This window comes from Solanum lycopersicum, chromosome 5, assembly GCF_036512215.1.
Source record: "Solanum lycopersicum chromosome 5, SLM_r2.1".
Lineage (NCBI taxonomy): Eukaryota > Viridiplantae > Streptophyta > Magnoliopsida > Solanales > Solanaceae > Solanum > Solanum lycopersicum.
This window is the reverse complement of record NC_090804.1, coordinates 24,119,806-24,139,075: the sequence shown is the minus strand read 5'-3', so window position 1 is coordinate 24,139,075 and position 19,270 is coordinate 24,119,806. Positions and strand designations below refer to the sequence as shown.

General features: G+C 33.9%; 1 protein-coding gene across 1 annotated transcript; it reads left to right on the top strand.

The window, feature by feature from the left end:
- The first annotated feature begins 3,767 nt into the window (after positions 1-3,767).
- Positions 3,768-8,369, top strand: LOC101243891 (uncharacterized). The gene is given in 3 exon segments (NM_001317728.1): positions 3,768-4,353; positions 6,515-6,761; positions 7,782-8,369. Coding segments are annotated over 3 exon segments (951 nt in total). The 5' UTR covers positions 3,768-4,035; the 3' UTR covers positions 8,168-8,369.
- Positions 8,370-19,270: the final 10,901 nt, after the last annotated feature.

Below are 19,270 nucleotides of genomic sequence, written 5' to 3'. Positions count from 1 at the left end.
TTGTTTAAAGTTAAATCTTCCTTTATATATAATTTAAGTTAAATGATAGAAGTATTTGTTAATCAAACTTTAATTTTATATTTAGTTGAGTGTTTCGGAAGAAAAAAATATACTAATACATGTATATTATGACATATTGATTTCACATGAACTTATTTTTTAAAAAAAGAAAGGAGTAAATGATCATATTAAGCAGATAGTGTGCTTTTGAAGAGCCTGTAACACAACACATTCATGAAACTTCATGAGAGATATAGATACATGAAAATAATGAAAGTAATAAGATCTTAATAAGTTCAATATTAATCATACACGAAATCTTTGAAATAATGTATCGCATGATCCTATAAAAGAGTGTGATAATCATCAGTATCCTCCGATTATTTAAGCATGTTAATGTTGAAAGGTTTCTGAAGGGAAACAATGCATTTTGAAAAGTGTAATGATCATTTGACCATCAATTTAAATATTAAAAGATGTCATATATTTAATACTGAATGTTGTCACTCGATAAAATTGCATAAATTTTCTTGAAGAATTCAAAATATCGGGATCAACTTGTCACAATTCGATTTCTTGAGCCAAGATGACACTTACTATATTCCACCATTAGGTAAGCCAATGAGCGAAAGGACAGAAACTAGTGAAAATAATAATCTACACAAGGACAACAAGTTGGAGACAAATCAAAATAAATATATTTTCAGAATTTCCTCCCAAAACCTGAAAGTCATTAGTACAAAGCTGTCTATTAAGCGTACAAGTCTCAAAAGTGGACCACAAAAAGTGTCTCAAAAGCAACAAGACTAGCTAAAACAAAAGAAAATTATATATAATCCTTATATGCATTAAGTCAATTAAGATTAATCTTCTAGAATTACCTTAGTCACATAATATAAAACAACTGTATTTATTCTAATAATTTTATTAAAACTAGAACTTTTCATATTGTTATGCAAGTTGATCACTTGAATATTATTAAAACTCATGAAAAAAAATTCAAAAAAAATAGATAATCTGCTTAAAGAAGTTAAAATGAAAAACTTACATAATTCTTAAATCCTGAAATATTATATCTATATTCAATTAATGTATTTATATATTTTGTTATAAATTTGAGTTTGACATAGTTTTACTCCTACGTGGAGATAATGAAATAAAATGAATTGTAAATCTTGATATGAATGTGATTGCCATAACAAATATTGTCATTTTAAAAAATAAATAGAGTATACATTTGATCAACAAAATGTCCAAACATGTTGTTTATTTTTGTGAGGAGTTACAATAATACAATATTATTATAGATGAAAATTAAATTATACAAAGATAAATTAGTTTATCAAGCAAGCCAAAAATGTATTTGAAGTGATTCCAACAATATTATATGTCGATGAGGCAACTCTATCAAAATAATGGAGAGAGGAATATGTGATAATACTTAATTATGCCTTGAGACAAAAATAGTCGTTTGTAAAAATAATATCTGAGGTATGAGGTTGGGATCGAACAATTAGGACTGATAGAGAATATTATGTTTAAGTTAATTAATTATTTAATTCAATATTATATAGCACAATGCTTTCTTGAACAAGTATATAAAAATGCAAAATTGAGTAACACTTAAAACTACTCAATCACAAGTAACAATAGCAAGAAAATCAACACAAATGAGTTTTCACCAAGATGGAAACGACTAGGGATGTATGCATTTTGATGGGGTATCAATAGAATAGGCAAAATTGATCAAGTCCAAACTAGTCAATACATGAATATCGCTTGGTCTTCGATATACTTGACATCCTTCCAAACTACTAAGCGTATGTCCCTTGGGTTCTTTCAAAATCCAAGATTATTACAATCAAAGCACCAAACATTACCTGAGTGTTTAGATTATCTTTAGATTTATCCTTAAACGAGAAATAAGTTCGATCAGGCTATTTCTAACTCCAACAAAATGAGTAATTTCACAAGTTTCACTAATAAAGTTTTACCCAACTCTATTTTTACTTTCTTAAATCAAAATAGTGTTAGACAATTCAATCAATATCTAGAACCACTAACCATTAGATTAAAACTTCAAGACAACAATAGATTCATGCTTAATAACCAATTTTAGAGCTAATCAACCAACACCCATTAAATTTTACGTTCACATTTTGCGCACACACTCCTAACTACGAATTTAACTATTGATGAAAAAAATTTAGAGATTATACCTATATATAAAAAGCTATATTTCGAACATAGTTGATTACCAAAACTAAATTCCAAGTTTGAAGATGCATACAATTTGAGCTTTTTACCGAGTAAAAATTTCCTATCTCTCCTTTTCTACCCTTTATAACTAACTATCTAAGAAATATTATATGAAAAATGTTGAATGCCTTGAATTGGACCCGTTACAACAGTTTCCTATCTCTCCTTTTCTACCCTTTATACAATTTGGGCCCAAGCCTGTTAGGGCGTAGCTTAGCAATATATATAGACGCTATGGCAAACCCTATTCTGTAATTTTATTTTTGCCTCTCCATAATAAAACTGCTCCCTCTCTTCCCCGTGGACGTAGCCAATTTATTGGTGAACCACGTAAATCTGTTGTCTTGTTTTTCGCGTTTATTTTCAATCAGGAAGAAGATAAGAATATGTAATTACACAATTTTCATTAATATCGTTCTTGGAATCTTTCAACGGAAGAACTTTCATCATCAAGTACATTTTTGCTCTTAAGAATTCGTAATCGATTTGCACGAAATGAGTAGACTGTGGATTCAGAAGTGCCTAACATTGATTGTGGTGCCGCTTCAGCGTCTCGACCTTCAGTCACCTGCGATTGGATTAATAGAACTGTAATATTGAAGAGTTCCCTCCAATTCCCACCTGCGTTTTGCTGCCGAGGTGTCGATATTGAATTACTTAATGACAATTTACTGTTAGTGCTTTAAACAATTTAGTCCTATTTTAGACAGTATTTGACCTGCGAGATGCCAATTAACTCGTGTTGGATGTCGGTTCCTTCTCTGATGTGTTTTAGTGAATTTGAGTTTCAAATTCTTGAACTTTTATTTTTTTCAAGAAGTGTCTACACATAAGAGATCTAGAGCCTAAAATCACTTTAATTAGCATTAAACCCTAGCAATAATTCATGAATATAGTTTAATAAGTTGATAAAATATCAACTTATCAACATGCATAACCCAATAAAATGGAGCACATTTCACCAAAAATTTTCTACACACGCGATCTTGAAAAGAATGGTGACATTAACAAACAACAAATTCGTTCACATGAAAATATGACTGATTTTTTTTTCACTTATCTCTATCAAGTATAATTGTCATAAGACGATCCATAAAATTGTGATTCAAATATTCAAATTTTTGGATAATATTCTCAGCACATAGAGTTAATCTACAGGATACTCATTTTGCCTTGTCAAAGCGTTTTTCTATTATAATTTTAACTAGACACATTGTCTATTAAATACTAAACCTTTTATATACCTTTTTCCATAACATTATTTTTTCATGCTTTGTTATTTTATAACAGAAATTAATTAACGAACTAATAATTTTTAAATAAAATTTTTGTATATATATATCTGTGTAGGTATATTAAAAATAAGGTATAGATTGTGTTGGCATTATATAAGTGATATATAATTGATGTGAGTGTGTATTTGTAACTTGTATGATAGGTATTGTTATAACTTATAATATAGAGTAAAGCAATTAATTAATTATAATTAATTAATGAGAAAAGAGGATATGATTATGTTTATATTGAGAGCGGTAAGTAGAATTCGTCCCTCTCTTGTCTGGCTCATCGAAACCCTAAATTGATAAAGACGGGAGGAAGCCATCGGTATAAAATTGTGTTCCAAATCTGCTACGATCCACCATCGGAAAACCATTCTCAGAGATTGCCGTTAAATCTGATCGATTTCCTTTTTGTCAATTGTTTACTCTATCTCTTCTAGAAAATCTTGATTGTTGGGTTTTAACTGGGATTTGATTTGTGTTTCTCGTTCACACAATGGTGGGAGGTGGAAGCAGGAAGGATGAACAGTTGGTCATAAGCAACAATAACGTTTTCGCTGCTCTTGGAACCCTAAGGAAGAAGAAGAAGTCTGATAAGGGAAAGAACGCTGAAGGTTCAGTTTCTAAAAATGTCAAGGATCCTGAGCCTGTTTTCTGGGCTCCAGCCCCATTGACTGTCAAATCCTGGGCGGATGTTGATGATGAAGATGATGATGATTATTACGCTACTACAGCTCCGCCACAGGCTGTTTGGGGACCTGATACTGCTAATGAACATCATCACAAGCCTAAGGAAACTGTAACTCCACTCCAGGTTCATATTTCATCCTTATTTGGACACCCTTAATGCTTTATTCTTGCTTGTTCTATGCTCGTAAATGAGTTGATTTGACATAGCTAAATTTGTCCAAATGATCATGATTCCTTGTGTGTGTAACATTTATGTGTGGCTTAAACATTGTGTGTGTGTCTGTAAACAATAAAAAAACAGCGTGTACACAATGTGTATGCGTAAAAATGGCTTTTTAGAGTGTAGAGCAGCAGTGTAACAGTATTTCTCTGGTCAGTAAGGTCTCACAGTATTATGAGAAGGATAATGTGTTTGCTTTACTTGTTTTCCTTTTTTTTTTTTGGTAAAGAGATGTTTACGTGCTTAGAGTGTAGTTGTTATGTGGCTGATGGTAGTTAATTTTATTTCTCTTATCTTTTAGTTTTCTTTTATGTCTTAGTTTGGCTGTTTGGTGCTAGTTTTCCTGGGGTACATCACGCCTGTTACTGCATTTGTCACTTTTGAATAATTTTATCTTGTATTCAGATATCACAGTCATGTGTCTTAGCTTCATATTATGCAGTCTTCAGTCAATTTTATATGTATCGGATGTTGCGCCTCTATTTTGTGTTCTGGATTCTTCATCTGTTAATTTTTGATAAGGTTAGATTCTTTAGCTGTTTATCCAAATTATTAAGACTTAATTGGTCAGTGAAGGTGACAGTTTACTCCAAGTTATTTATCACATGATAACAACTAGAAGAAGATGTTGGAAACAGGGATGTACAGTGTTCAGTATAATGCGCCGATAACATGACGTCTATTGGAGAACATTTCAAGTCTTAAATGTTGTTTTTGTTATACTCCAATTACAGAAAGGTATCATGCACTAGTACTATTTGAAGGCTACATTATACTCCAATTAAATAAGTGTATCACACACTAGTACTATTTGAAGGCTAACTTATTGTTATCTCGATTTGGAAACCAATAAAATCCAGTGGGTTGAATTATTTTTCATTCTATGATTTTGATAAAAAGGGAGAATCTGGTGCATGAAGCATGCAGTGTTCAGGGTCCAGAAAAGGACTACACTATGTACACAACCTCCCTGCATTGTCCTCATTTCAATGTAGCATTCATGATCTTCTGGATTACATGGGCGACATCTGATGGCCTTAAGAAAAACAAATCTAGATAAGTTGCCCATATTTTCTTATATGCTCATTAATATAAGTTGGAGTTCTTGGCACCCAAGGTTATTGACATAATGGTCTGTGAAGTGAGTGCAAACCTTGGAGATCAAGGTTCAACCCTATATTGTAATAAAAAATAAAAGTATGTGAGTCCTCCTGTCTACCTAAGCCTTGGTTGCAGATTTACCTGGTACCTAGACTCTGAGAGGTAACATCCTGTTAGCAAAATACTCCAAGACAAAGAGGAAGCCTGTAATTGTACATAAAACCAAATTAGTTTTTCCTTCTAAAGGTGACTGTTGCTAGCACCTGGATTCGACCGGATATCTTGTAAACCCAAGCACGAATGGATGTACCTCACATTGCTGTTGAAGAGATGACTTTAATTTTAGTATATTAGGTGGTGGTGGTGTGCTGAGGAGCTGTTCAACTTAATTTCTAGAGCATTCTCTAGTCTTGTCACGGGCCCAATTTTTTTTTAAATGATATTTGCCTTCTCGACTTTTGTCCTTAGCTTCTTTCCTGTTGCTGTGTCCATCCATTTTTGCTTGCTCCTTTTTCCACGCTGAGATTTTGATTGATAAACTATCTTTCTTTTGTAGTTCGATGAATAAACTTCTTATTCTTGCCTTCTCTTTCATGTTGCCAGTGGTTCTTGGGTTTCCGTTGTGACATGAAGGATTATCAATAGCTAGTTAGTGTTTGCTTTAACTGAAATATATTCCTTGATATCTGTTTGAAGATGGCCATACTTGGTTTTAAAGTTGCTTCACAAAACCAATTTAATTTCTTGTTTACATTGTAATGAAGGGCTTTGGAACTATGACAAGTTTGGTATGACAGAATTCTTCTTGTCTTCCTATATGCTATTTTCCTATTATCTAAAAGAAAAACATTTTATTTGTTGGTGATCAAGTTATAGCATCTCAAAAATGAAGGTTCCTTTTTCATTCTACTGTTTCCCTTGTCCAGCAGCTTATCTGCATTAAGTCTTACAATCTGTTTATCAGGAAAGTGAAAGTGAAGAAGAAGGAATTGATGAAGCTGATGATGATAATGAAGAAGAACATGAGCAGGAACCTGATTTACCAGAGGAAAAGGAGCCAATTGTTAAGAAGACTGCTGAAAATGTGGCACCCAAAGAGTCGGAAAGGCAGCTTTCAAAGAAGGAACTTAAGAAAAAGGAGCTTGCTGAGCTTGAAGCTATGCTTGCTGAATTTGGATTAAGCAAAGCTGAGAGCAATGATGATTCACAAGGTAATTTGCGTATGATTGCAACTCAAACTTTTTACAATACAATCATAAGCAAATCATTGGACAATTTCATATGAGAAATTCTTTTAAGTTTCTTGCTCTGTAAAAAATACTTAAATACAAGATATTCTTGCCGACTGCCTGCATATTTCTTCTATTGTATCACTTCTGATTTGTATTCATGGTACTGCTCTGCCCTCTTCCTGCATCTAATTGTTATAGTGAAATATCTATCAAAAGAAAGAACTGATATACATCTCAAATGCCTCAATTCATTATCCTCCAAAAGTGGATCCTGAACTAGTAGCTTAGAATAAAGTAATTGGAAAAGGGCCAAAATTACCCTGGTACTTTTTGCCGCGGAGCACATATACCCTCTGCTGAAAGTTGGGCAGTTATATGACCTCGCTGTAACCAAAAGGCACATTTATGCCCTTATTTCAAATTTCAGTTAACAGAACTATTAGAAAAAATAAGAATGCAAACTTTTCTGCCGTGTGACAACGTTAATTTTTTTTTTTTAAAACAATTGCATTATTAACGGAGGGCAAAAGTGTTCCTTGGTGGATAATGCAGGGGCAATTTTGGCTCTTCTCCGTTCCTTTTATTTTACTTTTCTTTCTAACAAATCCCTGCTGCCACACAACCATGGCTTTGCCAGGAAAATACCAAGGAAATTCACCGGGCATAGATCATTTGGGTGCCTCTGCAAAGATGCTCAGCTTTATCTATTATGTTATCTGGCATTTATCTCTCTTTTCTTTTTCTTGTGTTTTACTCCCTCAATCGAATCATTTTTCTTCTGTCGAGCCTTGAAAGTTGTATGCTTATTAGGTAATTGGTATGTATGATCATTTTGTGACATTTTTACAAATATGTGGAACTCTAATATGGTGGTGGTAACTTATGTGCCCTTATAATACGTTCTGGATTGGGTATGTGTCTATCTTCCACTATTTTCCAAAAAAGCTTGGGTAATGTATGGACTATTCCAGAGTGACTGGGTGATCCATCCACTTGCAGGTGCTGCACAGGATAAGGTGGAAAAACTCAATGGAGAGATGGCTAAGAAGGATGATAATGCTCCTGGGGAGAGCAAGAGCGCAAAGAAAAAGAAGAAGAAAGATAAATCATCAAAGGAGTCCAAAGAGCAACATGATCAATCCAATGGCGTTGAGCTTGGAAATGGGACTAGTGAAACAGTTTCAAGCGAGAAAGGAGAAGATGCACCTACTGTTGCTGCAAAGGACAAGATAAAGAAAATGACATCTCTTAAGAAGAAAAAATCAATCAAGGAGGTAGATGCTGCTGCCAAAGCTGTGGCCAGTGAGGCTGCAGCAAGGAGTGCAAGGCTAGCTGCTGCAAAGAAAAAGGAGAAGAACCATTACAACCAGCAACCCCTGCGGTGAAATGTTTCTTGAATTGGAAGTGAGCATGTATCTTGTTCATTTGTTAAATGCACAATAAACATCAGAATCTGGTTCAATAGAGATGGACTCTGTCATACTATTTTTATTTTACAAAAAAAGAAATTAATCTTAAAAAAAAAAAAAGGTTTACTGAATGGTTGTGGTGGTCTTTTATATTCTGCTATTGGATGGACAGTTTTTGTGATGTTGCTATCAAATTGAATTTGTGTCCTCATGAGTGTATACATTCTGTGTTGGAGTTATAGATAATAGTACTTTTGCAGGGTCTGGGTTTCTCTGGTTTTCATTAGCTGTAAGATTAATATTATATAAGGAAAAGGAAAGGAAGATTTTTGTAGTTTCCTTGGATAAATCCCCTGTTTGTCGTCAGTGCATATTTTTCTACTTATTTATTTTTGCTGCAAAATGTAAGTTTTTGTTGCAACAGCGTTGTTCTTGTTGCATCTTATGCAGTCTTTGGATGAGAGTTGCAGAATTAGTATCAACAAGATAAAATTTCTCAATTTATCTTTTAGCTATGAAAACTTCAAAAGACGTTATATTCGCTTTAATAGCTACCGTCTCGTAAATTCATTTTCAACACAAGTTTTGACAACTTGTCATGGTCCATCTTTGGTTGAAACAACTCAATTTCCTTTGCATGGAGATGCATCTAACATTTTATTAAAAATTCAAATTTGGCCATTTTATTCAATTGAAAAAGCAAAATGGTCTAACAAAGCAAACCAACTCAACTGTTCGAACCGGTCCAAACTAACAAAAGTTCTATATTTTCAACGAGACAAAGCACATTACTTATAAAGAACGACCCTTGGGGGTTAGGGGCTTAGTTACACTCCCATGCCTTGACATAAATAATAAAAACACAACAGTACATGGAGGGGGACACAAATCTCATCTCCAATCCTACGTGATTCATAAGCCTGACAGCTTACTAAGGCTTGCCAACTCATCCCCGGTTTAGAAAAGGAAAACCTAGAAGCTATGCACCTAAGAGAGAGGACTCCTCTCGATACAAAGAAACTAGAAAAGCATAAATAAGATAGACAAAAATAAGAAAAGTAAAAACTACAGAGTCTATTCAAGAAAGCTAAAAATTAAAAAAGGAAAAGCTTAATTGAAAAGGCTAAGGAAGAATAGAAGTAGTATAGAGAACATCCATACTAGATACTCCAAACAAAATTAAGAAGATATATTAAGGAGCTAGGTTTCTTAATTCTCTTCAACTTCCTTCTTCTGAAATTTGTCATTCCCAACTTCTCCAAAAAATAGCTTCCTTTAGTAGTTGCCGCTGACTAATAATGAGGTGTTGAAGCTCTTATTGTGATGTTGAATCTTCCATGGTGGTTTAATATTAAAGACGAGCCATTTAGTGAGTAATTTATAATATACTTACAAAATAATCTTCTTATATCCATGTTGAATGCACCGGTGAACTCCATGAATTGTTAATGGAATTTCAGCTTAGTTGTTGGTTTCATGACCCACTGTTAGTGAAAAAACTTACAAGATAATAAAATTGCAAGATTACAATAGAAAATAAAATGAAGAAAGTAATCTCTTCTGGCTGAGGCGCGGATATCTCGCTCTCTTTAAGGAGATTCAAGCCCACTGCAGCAAATGTTTTCACCGGTCCAGCAGTAGTCCTCTTTGACTTGTCCCCTCCAGGATACAACAGCCTTCACAAAGTATAACTCAACAACTCTGGACAAGAGTTGAGTCTAAAGCTCCACAAAAAAGAACACCTCCCTTCAACTAATAAGAACTCTCTTTTAGACTAACTCTTTTACTCTTTGTTTTCTCTTATGAATTGTGTGTCTAAAACCAAATGAAGACTACCACTATTTATACTACAAGAAGTCTTCCTAGCAATGAATAGGAAGATAATGGAGGTAGTAAATAGTGAAGATAATGGCCTTAGGAGTTACATAGGTTACAATGGGAGTTACATAGGTTACATAAGATACAATGGGAGTTACATATGTTACAAAGGGAGTTACATATGTTACATAGGTTACAAAGGGCGTAATGGAGGAATTAAGAATGAAATACATTGATAGATAACCAATGCTAATGGATGATGGAGAAGTCATCCATTCCAAAGTTCATTCTTATAACTCCAAAATAAAGCAATTTAATATGTTAAATATTAATATTAAAATGCTAATAACCTAACAATCCCCCACTCATTTTAATATTTAGATAAGAGAGTATATCAGCTGAAGGAAGACTACTATGCATAATGAAAGTGTGCTCTGCATTGAACCTCCACTTAGTGAAACAGTAACTCTTACTCCAGAGTCGTAGTGGTCTCAGACTTGAACTATGACTGCTTAAGGGAAATAAAATATCACTGCTCACATATAATAATCAAGGTGTTGACATGAGCTTTAACAGCCAGCACGTTATGGCCATGTGCTATCCCGGTTTCATGAGTGCATTTGAGAATAAACCTCATTCTCATAGGAAGCGACCTACTTTCACACATCACATAGGTGAAATCTGTCGAGAGTGCTCCTGTAAGATTAATACTCCACCTATACGGGCTACAGATATTCATTAAGAGTTTTATTAACTCAACCTTCACAAACTACAAGAAATAATGCACTCACATCATAGGGAGGGAAAAAATAGTGCATTTTTCACAACAAGTCAACATATGATTAGTTTTTCCCTTTGAACCCGGTTATAGGTTCTCTAGTCCCCAGGTTGGGTTTCCTCATATATGACTCAAGGATTTGTAGGCTTCAATCCCATCCCCCTCGATGTGCTCCAAACCTTTTCTCTTGTTAAGGCCTTTGTAAGAGGATCTGCAAGATTATCACAAGATTTGACATAATCAACATTAATGGTACCATTTGTCAAATACGATCTTACATTACTATGTTTCCTCCTTATAGGTCTGGATTTACCGTTGTAATAACGGTTTTGAACTCTACCAATTGCAGCGGTGCTATCACAATGAATTAAAATAGGAGGAATTGATTTTTCAAAATAAGGAATTTGAAACAATAAATCTCTTAACCAATTCGCTTCCTCACTAGCTGAAGCTAAAGCAATTAGTTCAGCCTCCATGGTAGAGTTAGCAATTATAGTTTGCTTCTTTGATCTCCAACAAACAGCACCACCACCTAAAGTAAAGACATAACCAGTTGTAGAACAGGAATCAACTGACAAAGTGTTCCAATCCGCATCACAAAAGCCTTCAAGTACAGCAGGATATTTTTTATAGAACAAACCACAATTTTTCGTTCCAATTAAATATCTCATAACTCTTGTTATAGCATGCCAATGTTCATTACCTGGCTTGCTTGTAAACCTGCCAAGTACTCCTACTGCATATGCAATATCAGGCCTAGTGCAATCAGTCACATATCTCAAACTTCCGATTATACTAGCATATTCGTTTTGATTTATTACATCATTTTCACTTTCAACAGGAAATAAGTGAACACTTGAATCAAAAGGAGTAGCAACATGCTTGCAATCATGAAAGTTATATTTTTTCAAAATTTTCTCAACATAATGTGACTGGTCAAGGAAAATCCCCTCACATGTTCTTGTTATTTTCATTCCAAAATAAAATTTGCCTCACCAAGATCTTTCATATCAAAATGGCTTCTAAGAACATTTTTAGCTTCATCAATAACATTCATGTTAGAGCCAAAGATCAACAAATCATCAACATATAGGCAAATAATCACATGAGAATTATTCCAAGACTTATGATATATGCACTTATCACACTCATTTGTTTTAAAACCATTTTCAACATGCAGGAATCAAACTTTTCATGCCATTGTTTTGGTGCCTGTTTCAAGCCATATAGGGATTTTGTAAGTTTACATACTTTGCTTTCTTGGCCTGCTTCAACAAAACACTCGGGTTGGTCCATATAAATTTCTTCATTTAGGTCTCCATTTAGAAAAGCAGTTTTTACATCCATTTGATGAATTTGCAAATTAAAAATTGCAGCCATAGCAACTAAAAGTCTAATGGATGTAATTCTTGTTACCGGAGAAAAAGTATCAAAAAATTCTAGGCCTTCTAGTTGTTTAAAACCTTTTGCAACTAGCCTAACTTTGTATTTATCAATAGATCCATCCGGTTTCAACTTTTTCCGTAAGACCCATTTACAACCAATTGTTTTACAACCCGGTGGTAAATAAACTAACTTCCAAGTTTTATTAGAAATTAGAGATTCCATTTCATCATTTACAGCCTCTTTCCAAAAAATAGAATCGTGTGAAGATAATGCTTCTTTCAAAGTTTGAGGGTCATTTTCAATATTAAACACAAAAAAATCAGGACCAAAATCTTTTTCTACTCTAGCTCTTTTACTTCTTCTTAACTCAAAATCACCTACTTCTTTATTTTTCAAAGTTGAAGCAGAAGAATTAGGTAGTGACAAAATATTTTGTTCAATCCTTTGACCCCCACTATTTTTAATATGAAAAGAAAATTTATTTTCATGAAAAATAGCATCACCAGATTCTATTACAATATTATCTTCAAGATTAAAAAATCTATAGGCTGTACTATTTGAAGCATAACCAAGAAAAGCACAAGTAGTAACTTTCTTACCCAACTTTGTAATCTTGGGATCCATTAGCCTCACAAAGGCTAGACAACCCCAAACTCTTAGATATCCCAAACTTGGCTTGTAACCTTTCCACAATTCAAAAGGTTTCAATTTAGATTTTTCATGAGGCACACGATTCAACACATAACAAGCAGTTAAGATAGCTTCACCCCAAAAATTTAAAGGTGCATGTGACTCAATTAGCATGGCATTAGTCAATTCAACCAAAGTTCTGTTTTTCCTTTCTGCTACTCCATTAGACGAAGGAGAGTAAGGAGGAGTAGTTTCATGAATTATTCCCAATGATCTAACAAAAGAATTAAACTCATTTGATTCATATTCACGGCCTCTATCACTTCTAATTCTTTTTATTTTTCTTCCAAACTGATTTTTAACCTCATTGAGATAAGTTTTGAAATTTTCAAAAGCATCACTTCTATTTTTCATCAAGTAAACGTATGTAAACTTAGAAAAATCATCAATGAAAGTGATAAAATATCTATTACCTCCACGAGTTAGAATTCCACCAAGTTCACAAATATCAGTATGAACTAATTCTAACAAATCAGTTTTTCTTTCAACTTGAAAATGAGGCCTTTTAGTGATCTTGGCTTTACTACAAGCCTCACATTTTTCAAAATTCTTTTTAACCATTGGGATTAATCCTAAACTACTCATGATTCCAACATAACGATCATTAATATGACACAAACGAGCATGTCAAAAATTAGTAGAAGAAAGCATATAAACAGAAGTAGAAGTTTTATTCATTTCACCATTCAACTTACACATCCCATCACATGCATACCCCTTCCCCACAAAAGTACCTTTCTTCACTATTACATATTGATCAGATTCAATAATCTGTTTAAAGCCTGCTTTATTAAGAAGAAAACTAGACATCAAATTTTTTCTCATAGAAGGAGTATAAAGTACATCTTTCAATGTTAATATCCTTCCAGAAGTAAAACACAATTTAACATCTCCCTTTCCAAGAACTTGAGTAGTGTGAGCATCACCAAGCATGATGGTTTTGGGCTCCTCAAAATGAGTATATTTTTTAAACCAGTCTGTCATAACAGACATGACGGTTTGCACCAGAATCAGCCCACCATCCATCAACATTCTCAATCATGTTTATGTCGGTAATAACCGCTACAAAAGGTTCTTCGGTAATGTTTGCCTGAGGGTTAGGACCACGTTTCCGGAATCTGCAAAATCGAGCAATATGCCCACTCTTGCCACAAACAAAGCATGGTCCCTTTTCTTGAACTTGTTGATTTTGTGCTTGGTGATTTTCACCATTATTTTTCTTGGGAGGTCTACCATTATTTTTCTTGAATTTTTTCTTCTTAGGCTTTAAAGAAGTATTTTTGTGAGTTTCAGGAGTAGCATTATTCGAAGTAATTAAATTTACCTTCGATGTAATGTTGTTCTCTTCTGTTTGTAAAAGTGCATCTTGGCCTCTTGCTTCTTCTTCCATGCGGATTTTCATTATCAAGGTTTCAAGAGAGGTTTCCTTTTGTTTGTGGCGCATAGTTTTGAAATTCCTTCCAAGAAGGTGGAAGTTTATCCACTATGCCACAAACAATAAGGTTATCTCCAATTTTAACCTCTTCGGACCTAAGCTCTCCAACAATCATGATGAAGTCTTGAGCTTGATCTACCACTGATTTGTTGTCCACCATTTGGAAACGAAAAAATCTACTAGCTGCATATTTTTTCGCTCCAGCCTCTTCGGTATCATACTTACTCTGCAATGCCTTCCAAATTTTCTTTGCACTAGAGTAAGTTCTATCATAATAATCATAAAAATTATCAGATAGATAATTAAGTAGATAATACCGACACTTATAGAAATCACCATCGTACTTTTCCACTTTCTCTAGATGAGAAATAGTTTCATCATCATTCATAGTGGTGATGTCTTCTTTATTTGGATTCTTCTCGGTTAAAATGTAAGAAAAATTGAGAAGACTTAAGTAGAAAAGTACTTTACCCTTCCATCTCTTGAAATGGTTACCATTGAACCGAAATGGCTTGTTAAGATCTTCCATCTTGACATCCGCGGTTTTTTCAATTGTAGCCATCTTTGAATCTTCTTAAAATTGTTAGTGAAAAAACTTACAAGATAATAAAATTGCAAGAATACAATAGAAAATAAAATGAAGAAAGTAATCTCTTTAGGCTGAGGCGCGGATATCTCGCTCTCTTTAAGGAGATTCAAGCCCACTGCAGCAAATGTTTTCACCGGTCCAGCAGTAGTCCTCTTTGACTTGTCCCCTCCAGGATACAACAGCCTTCACAAAGTATAACTCAACAACTCTGGACAAGAGTTGAGTCCAAAGCTCCACAAAAAAGAACACCTCCCTTCAACTAATAAGAACTCTCTTTTAGACTAACTCTTTTACTCTTTGTTTTCTCTTATGAATTGTGTGTCTAAAACCAAATGAAGACTAACACTATTTATACTACAAGAAGTCTTCCTAGCAATGAATAGGAAGATAATGGAGGTAGTAAATAGTGAAGATAATGGCCTTAGGAGTTACATAAGTTACAATGGGAGTTACATAGGTTACATAAGTTACAATGGGAGTTACATATGTTACATATGTTACAAAGGGAGTTACATATGTTACATATGTTACATAGGTTACAAAGGGAGTAATGGAGGAATTTAGAATGAAATACATTGATAGATAACCAATGCTAATGGATGATGTAGAAGTCATCCATTCCAAAGTTCATTCTTATAACTCCAAAATAAAGCAATTTAATATGTTAAATATTAATATTAAAATGCTAATAACCTAACACCCACCATCTCATAATTAATGAGGTTCTGTAAAGGAGTAGGACTATGAATATTCCCAAAGTACTTAGAAAAAGAACTTCCATATGTGAGTGGTAAAATGCCAGCAACAAACATATGTTCAATAGTATCCTAGTCCAACCAAGGTCTTACATATACAGCAGGAACATGTAACAGGTTTTACTCCAAAAGTAATGGTTTTTCTAATTAGTAGGCAGCTTCCTTCTTAGAGCTCTCCACAAAAGAAAGGAAGTCTTGAATGAAATGTTCTTGTGCCAAATATCAGTATTAAGCATTGCCCTGACTACCTTCTGTCTGATGATCTGCCTGGCTGAGGAACATGTAAACATTCAACTATCATTAGGCTTCCATATAACCATTAATCCTAGTACTTAATTTTGTATTCTTTTATTCATAAATAAAAGTCTTTTGACACCGACCAATATAATTTAGTAAAATAGTTAATCGACTAGTTCTTTGGGTTCGATAATCTAGCTTTTTTGGAGCAATTACATTTACTTGCGCGCGACCACATACACTTGCATGTGCAATTGGAAGCAACAAGTTTTAAATTTAAACCGATGCTTCGGGGACATAACATTTTGTAAGTGTGGGGTAGAGGAATATATTTCTAGTTTTTAATTATTGAGTCTTTTTGTTTTTTTTAGGATGGATTCCTCGATTTTTGTTTTCGTTCTTTTTCTGAGGATAGTCCCTTTGGAATTAGTATCTTTTTAGGGAATGAACTTTTGTTTTGTTTTTGGAGAGAAGAGAAAACCTTTTGTGTGTGTGATGCTTGTTATTTAGGTCAAATTTTGAGTAGTACTTTCTTGTGAATGCTTGATTGCTAAGAAAATTGCAGATTCTTTGACACCTATATTTATAAACCTTTAAAGAACTATTTGTAAGTACATGAGGTACAATTTCTATAGCCTCACCATGATTTATGCAACTATTTTAGAATTTAGGAGTCACACAATAGGAGATTAAGTGATTTTCTCATTTTTTCTTGTGTGTTAACCCTTGAATTTTTTGGTGATATGGTTTCAAGACATTCTTTTCCTCAGACCTTTATAGTACCATTCGTAAGGACCTATGGAACAATTTCTATCACCTCACAATGATTCACTCCACTTTTTTTTTTAAATTTATTTAATCAATTAGGGCCATTCAACAATAATTAGACAATTTTATCAAATTTGTGTGTAACTCCCATGGATTTTTTTTGTGATGGCTTCCCGACACTCTTTTCGAAAACCTTTACAAAACCATCCATAAGTATCTAATGATCATTTTATATAGCCCTACCACATTCCATGCCACCTTTAAAATTATTTAGGGGCAACTCAATGGGAATTAGATAATCTTTTCAGTTTTTTTCATGTTGATACAGTTTTGGACACTTTTTGTCAAAACATTTGCAGGCCATCCGTAACGACATGGTGAAAAGTCTTCTATAGCCTCACCATGATCCACAAACACTTTTTTTAGTATTTAGGGGCTACTTAACCTGAACTAATCGATTTTTCTTAATTTTTGAGTGTTAGTCATTGAATTTTAGGTGCTATGACGTTCAGACACATTTGTCAAAACCTTTACAGAGCCATCTATTAGAACCTAGGGAACAATTCATATTGCCTTATAATAATCCTTACCATTTTTAGCATATAGGAGCCAATCAATAGGAATTATGTAATTTTCTCAATTTTTTTTGTGTTTTAGGCCATGACTTTTTCTGGTGATATGGTTTCATGACTCTTTTTTTTTTTAAATTCTTCATAGGACCATCAATAAGGACCTGGGGAAAATTCTTGTAGACTCATCATGATTCACACTACTCTTTTAGTACTTACAGTTCACTCAACAAATATTATGCGATTTTCTCAGTTTTTTGTATGTATTTTCCCATGATTGTTTCGTGATATGATTTCTGGGGCATATTATTTTTACAAATCTATTACAAAACCATCTGTGAGGACCCGGGGAAAAATTAATATCGCTTCACCATGATCACATCACTTTTTAGCATTTATAAGTCACTCAATAGGAATTGGTGATTTACTCAATTCTCATGCGTGTTAGCCCACAATTGTTTTTGTGATGTTTACTAAGATTTTTTTGTCAAATCATTACCGAACCATCTATAAACCTGTGAACTAATCATATAGCCTCACCATGATCAACATCCACTTTGTTAGCATTAGAAATCACTCAACAAGAATTAGACGATTGTTTCAATTTTCGTGTGTGCTATCCCATAGATTTGTAGGTGATACGACTTTTGAGCAACTTTTTTCAAAATTTTTACAGATCCATCCATAAGGACCAGAGGAACATATCCTATAACCTCACAATAATAAAATCTACTTTCAACATCTAGGTTCACCATAATGACCGGATTTCATCGTTATAGAAATACCAACGAGGAAAAATCGAGGCCAACAAAACTTTTTTGCAGTATTAAGATTTTTCCAAGCTTGTCCATATTTGGAGGAAATCGAAGTCATCAAGGTTTAGGGAAATATGGTGGCGATAAGGTGGAACAAATAGGAATTTGATTACATAATCAGTTAGATAACTTGTTAAGAAACTTGTACGACTTTACAAAATTGAATTTGGATAAATAGATCTCTAGTAATAGATCGTAGTGTTAAGGGTATTTTTTGAGCGTAGTGGGTTAAAAATATGTTGTGAAAGGGGGAAATTGAAAATCTCTTAGGAGCTTACTGCCTCTGCTCGTACCGCTACAACAAGATTATTGCCGCTTCAGCGACGCCACTATAACAAGATGGGTGCCGATGTAGCGGACGTGACATAATGATTTATAGGATTTTTGAGATTTTTCAAGACGGAGCTCACTGGCACAAAAATTGCACTGGGATTGGAGCCGCTGTAGCTACGCCGCTCTAGCGGGATGACGGACTTTTAATTCGTAATAAAACCCCTATCAACCTTATTTGGTACTATTCTACTTTTAGAGCTAAGAAACAATCCTTGCGTGATTTCAAATTGTTTTCCACCGTTCTTGAGGCTAAAGATAATTTTTTCAATCACTATTTTTATTTTTCAATCCGGAACGTTTTAGAATGGGCCATAATTGATGGGGAAGAGTTTTTTTGATAAAGTTCATGGTTGAAACAACCCTAGTTTGGCTAGTTGGGGTCATAAGTTTTACCTAGGGTTCATGAATTTGTTAGAATTCCGGAGAATTAGTGATTTATTTATTGATTAACATATATTGTTGATTATTGGTAGACTAAGAAGATTTAGAACGAATTCGGAAAGGAAAGGATCAAGTTTCTCAAGGTTCCAAGCTTGTTACGAGGTAGGTGATGGTTGTGATTTTATTATCATCTAAGATATTCTTTTTCTCTTGTCATTATAATACATGTATATGTGTGCATATTGTAATAACGATCAAATAGGTTGAAATGAATAATAACTTAAATGTGTGATCTTGATGTATTATTGTGATGTGTGATTTGGATCGTATTGCCACGTTCCAGCATGCTAACTTTTGGATCGAATTGCCACATGATGCTAAATTTGGATTGGATTGCCATGTTCTGGCATGCTAACAATTTTGGTTTGGGTTCCGTGAGAGGAACAACTATGTGATTAAGCATGTGAAATGTGTTGTTGACTCCTTATGATGGTATTGAATATGTTGATATATATGCATGATATT